The sequence below is a fragment of the Dendrobates tinctorius genome, unplaced genomic scaffold (genome assembly GCF_039654945.1).
Source record: "Dendrobates tinctorius isolate UK_male_01 unplaced genomic scaffold, ASM3965494v1 ptg000097l, whole genome shotgun sequence".
In the NCBI taxonomy this organism is placed as follows: Eukaryota; Metazoa; Chordata; class Amphibia; order Anura; family Dendrobatidae; genus Dendrobates; species Dendrobates tinctorius.
Window position 1 is genome coordinate 5,294,265 of NW_027361765.1, and position 16,344 is coordinate 5,310,608.

The 16,344-nt window shown below is 40.0% G+C and overlaps 1 protein-coding gene across 2 annotated transcripts in view; it reads right to left on the reverse strand.

Moving 5' to 3' along the window:
* LOC141098901 (dual oxidase maturation factor 1-like) overlaps positions 1 to 16,344 on the reverse strand; it is a 106,317-nt gene that overhangs the window by 13,233 nt on the left and 76,740 nt on the right. For both annotated transcript variants that reach the window (XM_073586872.1, XM_073586873.1), the window contains 2 exons: positions 13,605 to 13,662; positions 5,947 to 6,081 (listed from right to left, as the gene is read on the reverse strand). In XM_073586872.1, the coding sequence (XP_073442973.1) occupies positions 5,947 to 6,081; positions 13,605 to 13,662 (193 nt within the window). The remainder of the gene's footprint in view (positions 1 to 5,946; positions 6,082 to 13,604; positions 13,663 to 16,344) is intronic.

A 16,344-nucleotide genomic window follows, 5' to 3' on the forward strand; every position in this document is an offset into this window, starting at 1 on the left:
ACCCCCCAAGGAACTTATCTAGATATGTGGTGAGAACTTTGAACCCACAAGGGCTTTACAGAAGTTTATAACGTACAGCGGTACAATTAAAAAATCATATTTTTTCCACAAAAATGATCTTTTCACCCCAATTTTTATTTTCCCAAGGGTAGCAGGACCCTAAAAGTTATTGTGCAATTTGTCCTGAGTACGCTGATACCCCACATGTGGGGGTAAACCACTATTTGGGCGCATGGCAGAGCTCGGAAGGGAAGCAGCGCCATTTGACGTTTTTGGCTGGAATTGAGATCGGACACCATGTCGCGTTTGGAAAACCCCTGATGTACCAAAACAGTGGAAACCCCCCACAAATGACACCATTTTGGAAAATAGACCCCCTAAGGAACTTATCTAGATGTGTGGTGAGAACTTTGAACCCCCATGGGCTTCACAGAAGTTTATAACATAAAGCCATACAATTAAAAAATCATATTTTTTCAACAAAAATGATCTTTTCACCCTCAATTCTTATTTTTCCAAGGGTAACAGGACCCTAAAAGTTATTGTGCAATTTGTCCTGAGTACGCTGATACCCCACATGTGGGGGTAAACCACTATTTGGGCGCATGGCAGAGCTCGGAAGGGAAGCAGCGCCATTTGACGTTTTTGGCTGGAATTGAGATCGGACACCATGTCGCGTTTGGAAAACCCCTGATGTACCAAAACAGTGGAAACCCCCCACAAATGACACCATTTTGGAAAATAGACCCCCTAAGGAACTTATCTAGATGTGTGGTGAGAACTTTGAACCCCCATGGGCTTCACAGAAGTTTATAAAATAAAGCCATACAATTAAAAAATCATATTTTTTCCACAAAAATGATCTTTTCACCCTCAATTCTTATTTTTCCAAGGGTAACAGGACCCTAAAAGTTATTGTGCAATTTGTCCTGAGTACGCTGATACCCCACATGTGGGGGTAAACCACTATTTGGGCGCATGGCAGAGCTCGGAAGGGAAGCAGCGCCATTTGACGTTTTTGGCTGGAATTGAGATCGGACACCATGTCGCGTTTGGAAAACTCCTGATGTACCAAAACAGTGGAACCCCCCCACAAATGACACCATTTTGGAAACTAGACCCCCTAAGGAACTTATCTAGATGTGTGGTGAGCACTTTGACCCCCCCAGTGCTTCACAGAAGTTTACAACGCCCGGGCGTGAAAATAAAAAATTTGTATTTTTTCCACAAACATGATCTTTTAGTCACCATTTTTTTATTTTCCCAAGGATACCAGGAGAAATTGGACCCCAAAAGTTGTTGTCTAATTTGTCCTGAGTATGCTGATACCCCATATGTGGGAGAAAACTACTGTATGGGCACACGTCGGGGCTCGGAAGGGAAGTAGTGACGTTTTGGAATGCAGACTTTGATGGAATGGTCTGCGGGTGTCATGTTGCCTTTGGAGAGCCCCTAATGTACCTAAACAGTGGAAACCCCCACAAATGACACCATTTTGTAAACTAGACCCCCCAAGGAACTTATCTAGATGTGTGGTGAGCACTTTGACCCCCCCAGTGCTTCACAGAAGTTTACAACGCCCGGGCGTGAAAATAAAAAAATCGTATTTTTTCCACAAACATGATCTTTTAGTCACCATTTTTTTATTTTCCCAAGGGTACCAGGAGAAATTGGACCCCAAAAGTTGTTGTCCAATTTGTCCTGAGTACGCTGCTACCCCATATGTGGGAGAAAACTACTGTATGGGCACACGTCGGGGCTCGGAAGGGAAGTAGTGACGTTTTGGAATGCAGACTTTGATGGAATGGTCTGCGGGTGTCATGTTGCCTTTGGAGAGCCCCTAATGTACCTAAACAGTGGAAACCCCCCACAAATGACACCATTTTGTAAACTAGACCCCCCAAGGAACTTATCTAGATGTGTGGTGAGCACTTTGACCCCCCCAGTGCTTCACAGAAGTTTACAACGCCCGGGCGTGAAAATAAAAAATTCGTATTTTTTCCACAAACATGATCTTTTAGTCACCATTTTTTTATTTTCCCAAGGGTACCAGGAGAAATTGGACCCCAAAAGTTGTTGTCCAATTTGTCCTGAGTACGCTGCTACCCCATATGTGGGAGAAAACTACTGTATGGGCACACGTCGGGGCTCGGAAGGGAAGTAGTGACGTTTTGGAATGCAGACTTTGATGGAATGTCTGCGGGTGTCATGTTGCCTTTGGAGAGCCCCTAATGTACCTAAACAGTGGAAACCCCCCACAAATGACACCATTTTGTAAACTAGACCCCCCAAGGAACTTATCTAGATGTGTGTTGAGCACTTTGACCCCCCCAGTGCTTCACAGAAGTTTACAACGCCCGGGCGTGAAAATAAAAAATTCGTATTTTTTCCACAAACATGATCTTTTAGTCACCATTTTTTTATTTTCCCAAGGGTACCAGGAGAAATTGGACCCCAAAAGTTGTTGTCCAATTTGTCCTGAGTACGCTGACACCCCATATGTGGGAGAAAACTACTGTATGGGCACACGTCGGGGCTCGGAAGGGAAGTAGTGACGTTTTGGAATGCAGACTTTGATGGAATGGTCTGCGGGTGTCATGTTGCCTTTGGAGAGCCCCTAATGTACCTAAACAGTGGAAACCCCCCACAAATGACACCATTTTGTAAACTAGACCCCCCAAGGAACTTATCTAGATGTGTGGTGAGCACTTTGACCCCCCGAGTGATTCACAGAAGTTTACAACGCCCGGGCGTGAAAATAAAAAATTCGTATTTTTTCCACAAACATGATCTTTTAGTCACCATTTTTTTATTTTCCCAAGGGTACCAGGAGAAATTGGACCCCAAATGTTGTTGTCCAATTTGTCCTGAGTACGCTGACACCCCATATGTGGGAGAAAACTACTGTATGGACACACGTCGGGGCTCGGAAGGGAAGCAGTGACGTTTTGGAATGCAGACTTTGATGGAATGGTCTGCGGGTGTCATGTGCATTTGGAGAGCCCCTGATGTACCTAAACTATTGAAACTCCCCACAAGTGACCCCATTTTGGACACTAGACCCCCCACGGAACTTATCTAGATGTGTGGTGAGCACTTTGAACCCCCAAGTGCTTCACAGAAGTTTACAACACTCGGACGTGAAAATAAAAAAATCATTTTTTTCCACAAAAATGATATTTTTGCCCCCAATTTTTTATTTTCCTAAGGGTAACAGGAGAAATTGGACCCCAAAAATTGTTTTGCAATTTGTCCTGAGTAGGCTGCTACCCTACATGTGGGGGTAAAACACTGTTTGGGCGCATAGCAGAGCTTGGAAGGGAAGGAGCACCATTTGACTTTTTCAACTCAGAATTGGCTGGAATTGAGATCAGACGCCATGTTGCATTTGGAGAGCCCCTGATGTGCCCAAACAGTGGAAACCCCCAATTCTAACTCCAACCCGAACCCCAACACGCCCCTAACCCTAGCCCTAGCCCTAGCCCTAACCCTAGCCCTAACCCTACCCCTAACCCTAGCCCTAACCCTACCCCAACCCTACCCCAACACACCCCTAGCCCTAACCCTAGCCCTAACCCTAATGGAAAAATGGAAATAAATACATTTTTTTAATTTTATTATTTTTCCCTAACTAAGGGGGTGATAACGGGGGGTTTGATTTACTATTTATGGCGGTTTTTATGTTTGGCGGCTGTCGCACGCTAAAAGACGCTTTTTATTGTAAAAATAGTTTTTGCATCACCACATATTGAGAGCTATAATTTTTCCTTATTTTGACCCACAGAGTCATGTGAGGTCTTATTTTTTGCGGGACGAGTTGACGTTTTTATTGGTACCATTTTCGGGCACGTGAAATTTTTTGATCGCTTTTTATTCCGATTTTTGGGACGCAGAATGAACAAAAACCAGCGTTTCATGAATTTCTTTTGGGGGGGGTGCGTTTACACCGTTCCGCGTGCGGTAAAATTGATAAAGCAGTTTTATTCTTCGGGTCAGTACGGTTACAGCGATACCTCATTTAGGTCGTTTTTTTATGTTTTTGTCGGTTTTATGCAATGAAAACTATTTTATATAAAAAATAATTAATTTTGCATCGCTTTATTCTGCGAGTTATAACTTTTTTATTTTTTCGCTGATGATGCTGTGTGGCGGCTCGTTTTTTGCGGGACAAGATGATGTTTTCAGTGGTACCATGGTTATTTATATGCGTCTTTTTGATCGCGCGTTATAGCACTTTTTGTTTGGCGGTATGATAATAAATCATTATTTTTTGCTTCGTTTTTTATTTTTATTTTTTAAGGGGTTCGCTAAAGGGGTTAACTAATGGGACAGTTTTATAGGGCAGGTCATTACGGACGCGGCGATACCTAATATGTGTACTTTTATTGCTTTTTTTTTTATTATTTTCAAAAAATGAATTTATTGGGGAATATTTTTTTTTTTTTTTACTAATTTATTTGACGATTTTTTTAAATTTATTTTTACACTTTTTTTAATTTTTTTTTTACTTTATTACATAGTCCCAGGTGGGACATCACTGTCCTGTGACAGATCGCTGATCTGTCACATCATAGATCACTGTGACAGATCAGCAATCTGTCACAGGCAGTGCACAAGGCTTCCTCATGCCTGCGCTTTGCAGGCACTGAGGAAGCCAGCTTCCCCAGGCCCCCGAAGGCCCCTGTCGCCATCTTGGATTCGGGGGCCTGGAGGAAAGGAGCCCCCCGCAGCAGCGCTGCACATTGCACTGCCGTGGGGGGCTCAGGGAAGCACGGAGGGAGCCCCCTCCCTGCCGATGCTTCCCTTTAACTCCCGGTACACCGCGATCGCGTTTGATCGCGGTGTGCAAGGGGTTAATGTGTCGGGGGCGGTCCGTGACCGCCCCTGACACATTGTGCCGGGTGTCAGCTGTGATAATCAGCTGACACCCGGCCGCGATCAGCGGCGCTCACCATGTGGGCGCCGCTGATCGCGGTAGACGTACTATCCCGTCCCCGGTCATACGGGCCCGGGTACCGTGGATGGAATAGTACGTCTCATGTCAGGAAGGGGTTAAACACTTATTTCTGATTTCATTTCAAAGTGTCTCTATACTCTGCTTTGCCCCTGTATTTCTAATAAGCAGCACTGAGTATTTTAAAGACTATTCTGAACTTACTCATCGAGCAGCTCAAATCTACGCAATCTCCTTACTTACTAATTTCTGGCAGAGTTGGCACTTCTTCTGAAGTGACAGTTCTGGTGTGGTCAGTCCAAGCTTTGTTGTATCATATTCAGCTATCAGAGGACTGTTATGAGTCTACATTGCTATCGCTTTATTTGCAAATAGAGATAATAGGGCATTTGAAAAAGCATGCAGCTTGTGACAATGAGAGCAAACCTTGAAAAGGCAATCTAATCCAAAAGAGACATAAGGTGGTGATTGGTAATTCTGCAAGATTTATAACACTGCTTATTAGGAGCTGACAGTGAGAGGAAGGGACATGAACAGCTAAACTGCAGTATAGAAGCCAATGGGCTGAATAGAGGTGGCAGGTATGTTAGGAGTTAACCTCTCTTCTGTAATGTAGCTATGGTGCAAACGCAGCCAGGGTTTGGGCAGACACTTGTGGCTGATCTCCATAGAAACCAGCTGTACACTTTGAAAGATAAATGCTCTTATTGCAGGAGGATGACAGCAGATAGAAAAAACAAGTCATCTGCAAACTTGCTCATTTTCATGCTGGCTAACTAAAGCAATGTAATAATGTGAGAATACCTCTTTAATTTGTTTGCAGGAAAATCTCTTTGAAACCACCTCCTTCTCATTTTTCATTTACCAGCAAATAAATGTGTTCTTAAAAATGTAGCTTAATAATCATAACTTTGACAATAGACCTAGTTCTAAGTTATGCAAAAGCATACTATCCTTGTTATAGAGGGGTTATTGTAAAAAATATACATTACCTGCTAGGGTTATATTCACGCCTCTTAAGCCAACCCATAATCCAATACTGGCATTTACCATGGTATTGCTGAACGATTTATACACTGTTGTCGTGGTCACAGATCCAACTTCCCAGTCACGAGTGAAATTAACAGCTGCAAATGAATTTAAAAGAATAAATTAACAAATCATTTAACATTTTTTGTATCATGCATTCCCCAGCCTTAAAGGGTAACTATATTTTTAAATAATTCAGGATTAATATTATGATTTCCTTTTAGAGCAGCATTGATTCCATAGTGCTGTACATGAGGAGGAGTTATGTACTGAAAACAAATATAAACTACAATGAACAAACTAACAATAATAGACTGATGCAGAAAGGAGAGGGCTCTAAGCTGGCAGGCTTACATTCTACAGGATAATGGAGAAGGAGGCAGAAGATTAAAAGGTTTGCATCAGCTCTGGTGTTGGTGAGGTGGCAGCGGGGTTATTGCAGGCTTTAAGCTTTCTTGCAACTTTTCGTTTGAAAGTTCCTGAGTGTGAAGGATTATTAGACATTTTGGAGCTGGGAATTCCAGAGTATGGGGGATATTCAGCAGAAGTTTTAGAGGCAATTGGGTGAGGAACGAATAAGTGTGGAGGAGAGAAGGAGGTCTTTGAGAGGACCAAAGATTACATGTTGGAATGTGGCAGGAAAGTAGTTTGGAAATATATGGAGGAAACAGATTATGGACAGCTTTGTGGATCAATGTTAGTAGTTTCAACTAGATAAATTGGGGAATTGGGAGTCAATGAAGGACTATACAGAAGGGAAAACTGGGGGAAAAGTGAGGAAAGAGGTGGATAAGTTGGGCAGCAGAGTTAAGGACACACTGGAAAGGTAAAGAGTCATATAATAAATAAACTGTCATGCTGTATGTGAACAACAAAACACATTTCTAGATATTATATGACGTGTATACTGCATTCACACCAGTTTTCTCCTCTGCAGCCTCTACCTTTCAATTTCTCATTGCAATTTGCAGGTGGCAAAAGACAATTACAGAACTTGAACACATGCTAAAAGGAAGAAAGAAATGTTTATCAAATGGAAAGAGGGAGGTATATCTAAAGAAGAATATAATTCTTCCTGCAAAACCTGCAGGGGACACATCAGATTATCTAAAGCTGACACTGAAATAAGGCTTGCAAGAAACATCAAAAGCAATAAAAAAGGATTTTGGGGATATGTCAAAAGTAAAAGAAAATTCAAAGATGCTATAGGATTTTTACAAGATGATAATGATGAAATGGTAAGAAAGGATGTTGAGATGGCTGAACTTTTAAATTCCTATTTTGCATCTGTTTTCTCTCAGAAAGGAAATGTAACATCAACTGATCTTCACTGTCCTATTAAAGGACTAGAAGAATCCAAGCTATCTATAAAGAGAAAGATAGTGAGGGAATACTTAGCTAACATAAATGAATTCAAGTCTCCAGGTCCAGATAAATTACACCCCTGAGTACTGAAGGAGATAGCAGAAGAAATTTTTGAACCACTCTTCATAATCTTTGAAAATTCTTGGAGAACAGGAGAAGTCCCAGAAGACTGGAGAAGAGCAAATATTGTTCGTTTCTTCAAAAAGGGGAAGATGGTGGACCCAGGGAACTATAGGCTGGTGAGTCTCACTTCTATACCAGGAAAGATTTTTGAACAAATTATTAAACAACATGTACAGTATGTACATACCTGGATAAGAATGAAGTGATTAACCAGAGTAAGCATGAGTTTGTAACTAATAAGTCATCTCAGACTAACTTAATTTACTTCTATGACAGAATCACTGACTGAGTGGATTAGGGAATTGCTGTAGATATAGTATATCTTGACTTCAGCAAAGCATTTAACAAAGTATCTCACACCATCTTTATTGAAAAAATGACTAAGTATGGAATGGACAAGGCAACTGTTAGGTGGATTCATAACTGGCTTAGTGATTGATCCCAAAGAGTGGTTGTAAATGGCTGCAGAGCCAGTTGGAAGAATGTCTTAAGTGGTGTACCACAGGGATTTGTTCTGGGCCCTGTATTGTTAAACGTCTTTATCAATGATTTAGATGAAGGAATTGAGGTTACACTGATTAAAGTGGCTGATGACAAAAAGTTAGGTGGGATATCTAATACTAGAGAAGAGAGAGGATTCAAAAAGATATAAATACACTGGAGCAGTGGGCAGCAACTAACAGAATGGTTTTTAACAGGGAAAAAATGCAAAGTACTATATCTGGCAATAAAAATGAAAAAAACATATACAGAGTGGGAGGAATAGGGCTAAGCAACAGCACATTTGAAAAAGACTTGGGTATACTAACAGATCATAAACTAAACATGAGTCAACAGTGTGATGCAGCAGCAAAAAAAGGCAAATGCAATTCTGGGATGTATTAACAGAAGCATACAATCTAGATCTTGTGAAGTCATTATCCCCCTCTACTCTTCTTTGGGCAGACCTCATCAGGAATATTGTGTCCACTTTTTGGCCACCACATTTCAAAAAAGACATCAACAAACTGGAGCAAGTTGAGAAAAGAGCAACCAGAATGGTGACCGGTCTGCATGTCCTATGAGGAACGGTTACAGGATTTGGGAATGTTTAGCTTGAAAAAAGAAGACTGAGAGGAAACTTAATAGCTGTCTACAATTATTTCAAGGACTGTCACATTGTAGAAGGATAATATTTAATCTCATTTGCACAATGAAAGAGTATAAGCAATGGGATGAAATTGAATGGGAGGAGGCACAGATTAGATATTAGAAAAAACTTTTTGACAGTGAGGGTGATCAATGAGTGGAATAGGCTGCCACAAGAGCTGGTGATTTCTCCTTCAATGGAAGGCTTCAAACAGAGGCTGTACAGACATCTGTCAGGGATGATTTAGTGAATCTTGCTTTGAGCAGGGGGTTGGACCAGATGACTCAGGAGGTCCCTTCCAACTCTACCATTCTATGATTCTATTATTCTAATTTGCTATGATGTCTCTTATACAACACGCACCACACAGAGAAGGATCCCTTCTTTCCTTAGTCAGAACACAGACTGAATCAGCAGCATAGATGGAATTATACACCAGTCCTGTTCAGTGTGAATGTGAAACCAGCTTTAGTGTGAGGTAAAAGATTAGTTAGAAAGCACAGCACAATCTTTCTGTGTCTCCTACTTCATATTTTCTCACTTTACTCCTCACTCTCACTCTTCACAGCTAGGGAAGGCATACCATTGGTTCAACATGTGCAGCCGCATAGGGACCTAAGACATAAATAAGCTGGCCCACTTCCCCTTCCAAAGCAGCAAGCAGCTTCTATACTGTTCTTGCACAGAGGCCCACTTTTGCCTGTGTCTGCCTACATAGAGTATACAGAGTGGATGATGAGTTCAGAAGTAGTAGCTTATAAGAAAACAATGAAGTAAAATTTTCTGATAATATATTACAAAGTTTCTTATATTCATCCGTACTATTAATCTATACAAATATTGTTGACCACAAAGCTCCCTTTTAAATTCTATGTTCAGCTATATTATGCAAAACAAAATACCAGCAAGAAACTGAAAGTAACTCCCTACTCCAGTCCTGTTGTCTTAAAAGGGTTGCACAGCTAATTCAGTTTGGCAAAAATGAAATCTGAAAGCATCTGAGAAATATTTATCTGAATTATTCACCTCTTCGAATCAACAATTGGACATTAATATTAATAAAAGGTTTGATAACTTGCAAATTTCATTTGAAGAAATTAACCAAAAAATAGGTGCTACTGATAATAAAGTAGATGCTGTTTCCTTAAAACAAAACTCTCTGGGAAAAGACTATACAACTCTTAAAGACGAAGGTAAATTTCTGAGAGCTAAACTTACTGATCAAGAAAATCGCAATAGGTGCAATAACTTAAAATGTAGAGGAACACCAGAAAGTGTCTCCCCTTTTGATCTTATACTGTATATTAAGGATCTACTCCACAAAACCCTCCCATTGTCTAACAATTGTAATTAATCAATTAATCGTTTTCATCAACAGAAAACAGCATGTGATTCAAAATCCAACAGGACAGAAATTTCTCTTGGAACATTACATTTCAGGGAAAGAAAGCAAACCTACATCGGATGAGCATGAAGAAGAGATGTAACCCTGGATTACAGAATTGAATGGGCTTCTAAGAACATTATTATACTATATTTTGTTCATTATTGACGTCTTCTGACTTACTTTTATCTTATAGATTACTTTACAGGACTTAAATATAGAATTGACTGAACCTTTTCCCCATTCTCTAAGATGAGGTCCGTGGGAATTTTGTCTTGTTTGTTCCCAGACCTTGCTACCGGATCATCTCAGAAGAATCTGTGAATGGTTGTGTTTTGGTTGTGGTTTTTGAGATCTTGCTTTATAGTGTTTTTATCCTTTCATTTGTTATTTGATGTTACTTGCATCATTGATATTCTCGCTTGAAGAGAGCTAATATTCACGAATAAGAATTTCTGGCTTTTCCGTGCAGACTCATTCTGTATTATAAATGGCGGTAAAAATCTTATCTCTAAATGTAAAGGGACTTAAGAGTTCCATTAAGAGGCACCCGGCTTGGAAAGAACCTAAAAACTCAATTTGTGACATGATTGCTTTCCAAGAAACAAAACTATCATCTATTAGGCTGGGTTCACATTGCATTAATGGCCCTGCATTCAACGGGATCCGTTACATAGCGGCACTAACACTTTGTAATGAATGCGTTAACGCACCCATGGGCCGCAATGATACTAGTGCATCCAAACACATGCCAAAATTGGCATGATGCATTACTTCATGACGCACCCCCGAACGCGTCATCTTTAAAATTATTTAAAGATTTTATCTAGGTTGCTCTACACTCCCGCTTGACTTAAAAACGCATTTCTCAATCAATCCGATTTATACTGGAGGAATTGTGGTCAAAGAGGTAATCTTCGATACTTAGGAAAGATGTGTCTTTACCATTGAATAAAATAAATAAGTCTCCCATCAAAATTTCTCCCCAATAGGCTCTTTTTTTCTGGAAGCAGATGACGTCCCTCAAAACATTAGTCAAGTTTCTTTACATATTTTTTCTGTCATAAAAACTTATATTGCATCAAAGTGAAAATCATTGGATATTCTCTCTATTTCTGACATAATTGACATTATGCTCTCTCATACTGTAACTCCTTTAAAATGTCCTTAGCTTTAAGGATTAACGCTCCACCTAAATATAATTCCAAATGGTCCTCTTGGAACGGAATTTTTTCTCCAAGCAAGAAAAGACCCTTTTTATGATGTCTTAAAACTTTGCCAGAATTCTTATAATCTATATTTTATTTTATGTTATTTTTGCACTAGGTATGTTAATTGTTGTGGTGCAACTATGTTAAGATGATCTTCATTTCCCTTCATTTTCCTTCTCTCCTCTTCCTCCCTAACCCCGTTTCTCTTTCCTTTGTTTGGTTGCCTTCCTTTACCTTCATTGCTTTCCTGACCCACTATCCCCTATACTGTAAAAATCCCCCAAAAAAATAATTTTTCAGAGAAAAGGGTTAGACAGAATTAAGAAGGCATGGCTGCTTTCTTTGAAAAACTATGTCCACAGCTTGTGTGGCATTGGTGACTGCTTAGCCTTAAAGATTTTAATGGAAAAATCAGACATGACCTAAGGCCAAAAGTGGAACTGTTTCTGAATGAAAACAGCCATGCATTTCTAATTGTGTACAATTAAGGGGGTTTTACACATAGCGATATCGCTAGCGATATTGCTATAACATCACCGATTTTGTGACGTTATAGCGATATCGCTAGCGATATCGCTATGTATGATACTTACCTCCGACCGGCTCCCCCGCTGTCCATCGCTGATCGCGCGAGAATGTCCGGCTCCATTTCTCGTCGGGCGCTTCCTGCTGGGCTTCCTGCTGGCACCGACGAGCGAAGTGTGGAGGCAGGCGGGAGGAGGTCTTCATCGCTGTGTGTGAAAGGTGAGTATCGTGCGCTGCGTCGCTGCTGCATCGCTGTGAGATCTGCCTGTGTGACAGCTCACTAGCGATCATTTAGCGATGCACCAGCAATCCTGACCGGGTCGGATCGCTGGTGCATCGCTAAATGTAAAGGGGCCTTTACTTGACTCAGATATCATTTAAAAACTGAGAGAAAGGAGTTACTTCAGTACTATAGCAAATATTATAGGATGAAATTTTCTCACGTTTTCCAGCAGATTTTATACAGAGTTTTACAAGTATGTTAGATAAGAAGAAAAACATGTTCCAGTGATAGTCATATTTTCATTATATAGCCATAAAATCTTTAAAGTGCAATTAACACTTTGCTCCACCTACAGTAATTATAAAATTAAGTGCACATTCTGAACCAGGAAATGTTTGATAAGGTACAGTTTGCACACCCATGCTGCACATGAAAATACATGTAGTTTAATTTGCACAATGTTTTGGACATTGCTATCTGCTCCAAATTTTGTTCTTTCACTCCTCTACAAAATAAATACTCTTCCACAGAGCACCTTCTAGCTGTGTCCCCCACATGACATGTGGAAGAAGGTGCTCTATTCAGATGAGACAAGAGTAAAACTTTTGGGGCTAAATGCAAAATGCTATGTGCATCAGAAAACTAACACTGCACATCACCCTGAAAACACCATCCCTACCATTAAACATGGTGTTATTAGCATCTTGCTGTGGGGGTGCTTTTCTTCAGCAGAAACAGTGAAACTGGTCAGTTTTTGTGAAGCTAGGTGGAGCTAAATACAGGGCAATCCTGGAGGAAATCTTGTAAGAGGCTGCAAAAGACTTGAGACTGGGGCATAGGCTTACATTACAGTAGGACAACAACATTAAACATACTGCCCAAGATACAATGAAATGGTTTAGATCACAGTATATTCATGTGTTTGAATGAGCCAGTCACAGTCCAGACCTAAATCCCATTGAGAACTTGTGGCAAGACTTGAAAATTGCTGTTCACAGATACTCTCCATCTAATCTCACTAAGCTAGAGCTAGTTTACAAAAAAAGAACATGCAAAGATTTCCGCCTCTCGATAAGCAAATCTGGTAGAGACCTACCCCAAAAGACTTGCAGCAGTACTGTAATTACAGTCAAAGGTGGTCCTACAAAGTTTTGACTCAGGGAGATGCTGACTGCAAATTCACATCACAATTTTCAGATTTATATTTTTAAAATAATTAGAAAAACATGTATCATTTCCTTTACAATTCACGAATACTTGCTACTTAGTGTTGGTATTTCCCATAAAATCCCAGTAAAATACATTTAAATTTGTGGGTGTAATGTGAAAAAATGTGGAACAGTTCATGGGGAATGAATAATTTTTAAAGACACTGTATATATTTCTGGTTAAATCACTCTACAGTATATTTATGAATGCAGTATATCCACAGTGTGTATGTATAAATATATATTATTATATATTTAAGCTAGTGAAGGAAAATTTGAGATTTTATTTATGTGGATTGCTTACTAATGATTTTTTTTGGAGGGGCGCCATTTCAATATTTGCCATAGGCAGCAAAAAACATAGGAGAGAAATATTTGATACATTAGAACACTGCAGTATATTTATTCTGTGTTTTATCAGCAAATTGTAATAGCTAAAAACAAAAAACTTACCTATGATGACAGTGCCAATATAAAGACTGGTCAGCACCCTCACCAACCAGAAAGTCCTCTGTAAATAGTAAAGAATTATGTTACAATATGTCACTTTTTTCATTTGTAAGTAAATCTATTGAATATAAAATGGCTACAGCATCACTCGAGGTATAGAGCGCCTAAATCAGTATGTTCAATGAAAGACGGAGCGCAAGCTAAGGATGATTTGGACATTTAGCCAAAAGCTTTCCTGATCATTCCTTTTGTTTCTAATTGAAAATAAAATCTTTTATACAGGCAACAGAATTCTAAAAGCAGATTTGTCACCGGATCTCATAACATAAACTGTATACATTATATAATAAATCTCTTAGACCTAATTAGCCAACTGTACTTACTTCGAAAGTCCATATCTGTGTAATCCTGATACAAAATGAATATTTTATGAGACCAGCTAAAGAGTGGGTAAAGGGATTCTCTAGAATCTACCCTTTTCTCACCATGGAAACAACAAAAACCCTCACTGTCGCCTTGATCCACTCCCGCCTAGACTACTGCAATGCTCTATTTCTTGGCCTCCCCCTTACTCAACCTTCCCCTCTCCAGTCCATACTTAATGCAGCAGCCAGGGTCGTCCATCTGGCTAATCGGTACTCACATGTGTTCGCTCTGTGCTAGTCATTACACGTGCTGCCCATTCATTATAGGATCCAATTCAAAGTACTTGTGCTCACCCACAAAGCTCTCCACAGTACAGCACCCCCCTTACATCTCCTCCCTCATTTCGGTCTATCTGTCTAGCCGATCGCTGCACTTTGCAAACGACTTTTGACTAATCTCTGCACTAATCCATACCTCCCACTTCAGACTCCAAGACTTCTCCAGCGCCGAATACTCTATCCCAAGAAATTAGGACCATCCACAACTTGGAAAGTTTTAGGCGCTCCCTCAAAGCACATTTATTCAAAGCGGCCTATCACGTTCCCTAATCAAAGTCATTTTATATGTAAGTGTGTGTATGTAGCCCATTCACTATCTCTATCTATCCCTCACTCCCTCAAGATGGCTGGACCATCGTTGTAAATACATTGTTGTAAATACACACCTGTACTTTGTATCTCCCCCACCTGATTGTAGATTGTAAGCTGAGGGTCGTCTTATTTTGCTTTAATTATTGTATTGTTAATGTTGTTACTTACGACTGTTGTGTTTGAAACTGTTAAACTGTAAAGCGCTGCGGAATATGTTGGCGCTATGTAAAGATTATTATAAAGAGTGATATAGCTCATGCATTAGAGTGTATTCTGCCTCTGCCCAGCCAACTTGACAAAGGGCTGCAGCTTGTACCAATGTGAGATGTCAGCAGCAGAAGGGAGGGATACTGATGATTTGTCAATTAGGCAAAATTGGCTGAGATTGGGTTTAAACACTTCATGAAGGAGTGTACAGTTATTCTGATATGACTTATATAGGAGTAAGTACTGTAACAGCTGCAGGCTTGTGCTTTGGGACATATTCAATAGACAGTAGGTGACACGGTGTTCAAACAGTCTAACACTGTACTGTGCAACCTCTTTGTTTAATTGTACTGTGCGACTTCTTCGGTGTGTGTTCTCGGTTCTCTTCAGCAGACAGCAGGTGGCACTGTGCTTTAAACTGTATTATATGACCTCACTGGGTTTTATTGTTTTGGAATCTAAAGAAGATAATGGTTGTTTTATCTCCCAAGTAAAACATTTATTTCTTCTAAAATATCTGACTGCTGAGTTATTCTACTGAAAGCTAAAATCCGCTTAACTGCACAAGTCTCATCAGGTGTTGGAGCTCTGTATAATAATTTATAGAGTATGTTTTGTGAAATCTAGTGGCAGATCTGCTTTTTTAATTTATTTAAATTAATTTATATACGTTAGTGATAAGCAAATCTGCCAAAATTTGAATTCGACTGTTCATTTGAATTTTGGCAGGAAATTAGATTTGCATCAAAGTTATTTGATGTGAATGAAATATTCCTTATTATGCTCTGGGGTCACATCAGGCATGATAATTATGGGGTAAAAATACATTGGTGATCACCTGTTACACTCCTGCAGACCCATTTCCATTCTTCTACCATTCTTTCATCATCTTCACTTGGGACCAGGGCTTCCACTTAGTGAAGATGATGGAAGAGCTTGAGAGGACACGTGGAGCACCGATCAACAGGCTGCAATATTGAGACAGCTGAGTCGCAAGGAGAGTGTTTTTGTTTTCAAAAATTCGGAGTCAAGACCATTCAATTTATTTGATAAAATTCAAAGCAAATTCAAACAACCTGGAACAGACTATAGATATAATTCACATCTCAGCTGCTGCATAACCACTTTATAAGGAGAAAAAAGAGAAGCGGAAGTTTTTTTATAAATCAAGCAGTAACCTCTCTCTATCTCCCTGCACAGGTGGGCATAGATGGCAGAAACCCAGTAAGGGAGTCCAGAATGGGAGTCACTTGTTTCACAGGAGTTCATTGTAGATCACAAACCTACCACTATGTAACAGTCAGCCTAGAACTGGGAGCCATAAAATTCATTTTTAGTGGCTTATTTTCAATTTAACAGACACCAGAAAGCTGCATTTAAGGGCCTGTCACACTAAGCGATATCTCTAGCAATATCGCTATAACTTGTGACGTTATAGCAATATTGCTAGCGATATCGCTCTGTGTGATACTTACCTACGACCCGCTCCCCCGCTGGTTATCGCTGATCGCGCGAGAACG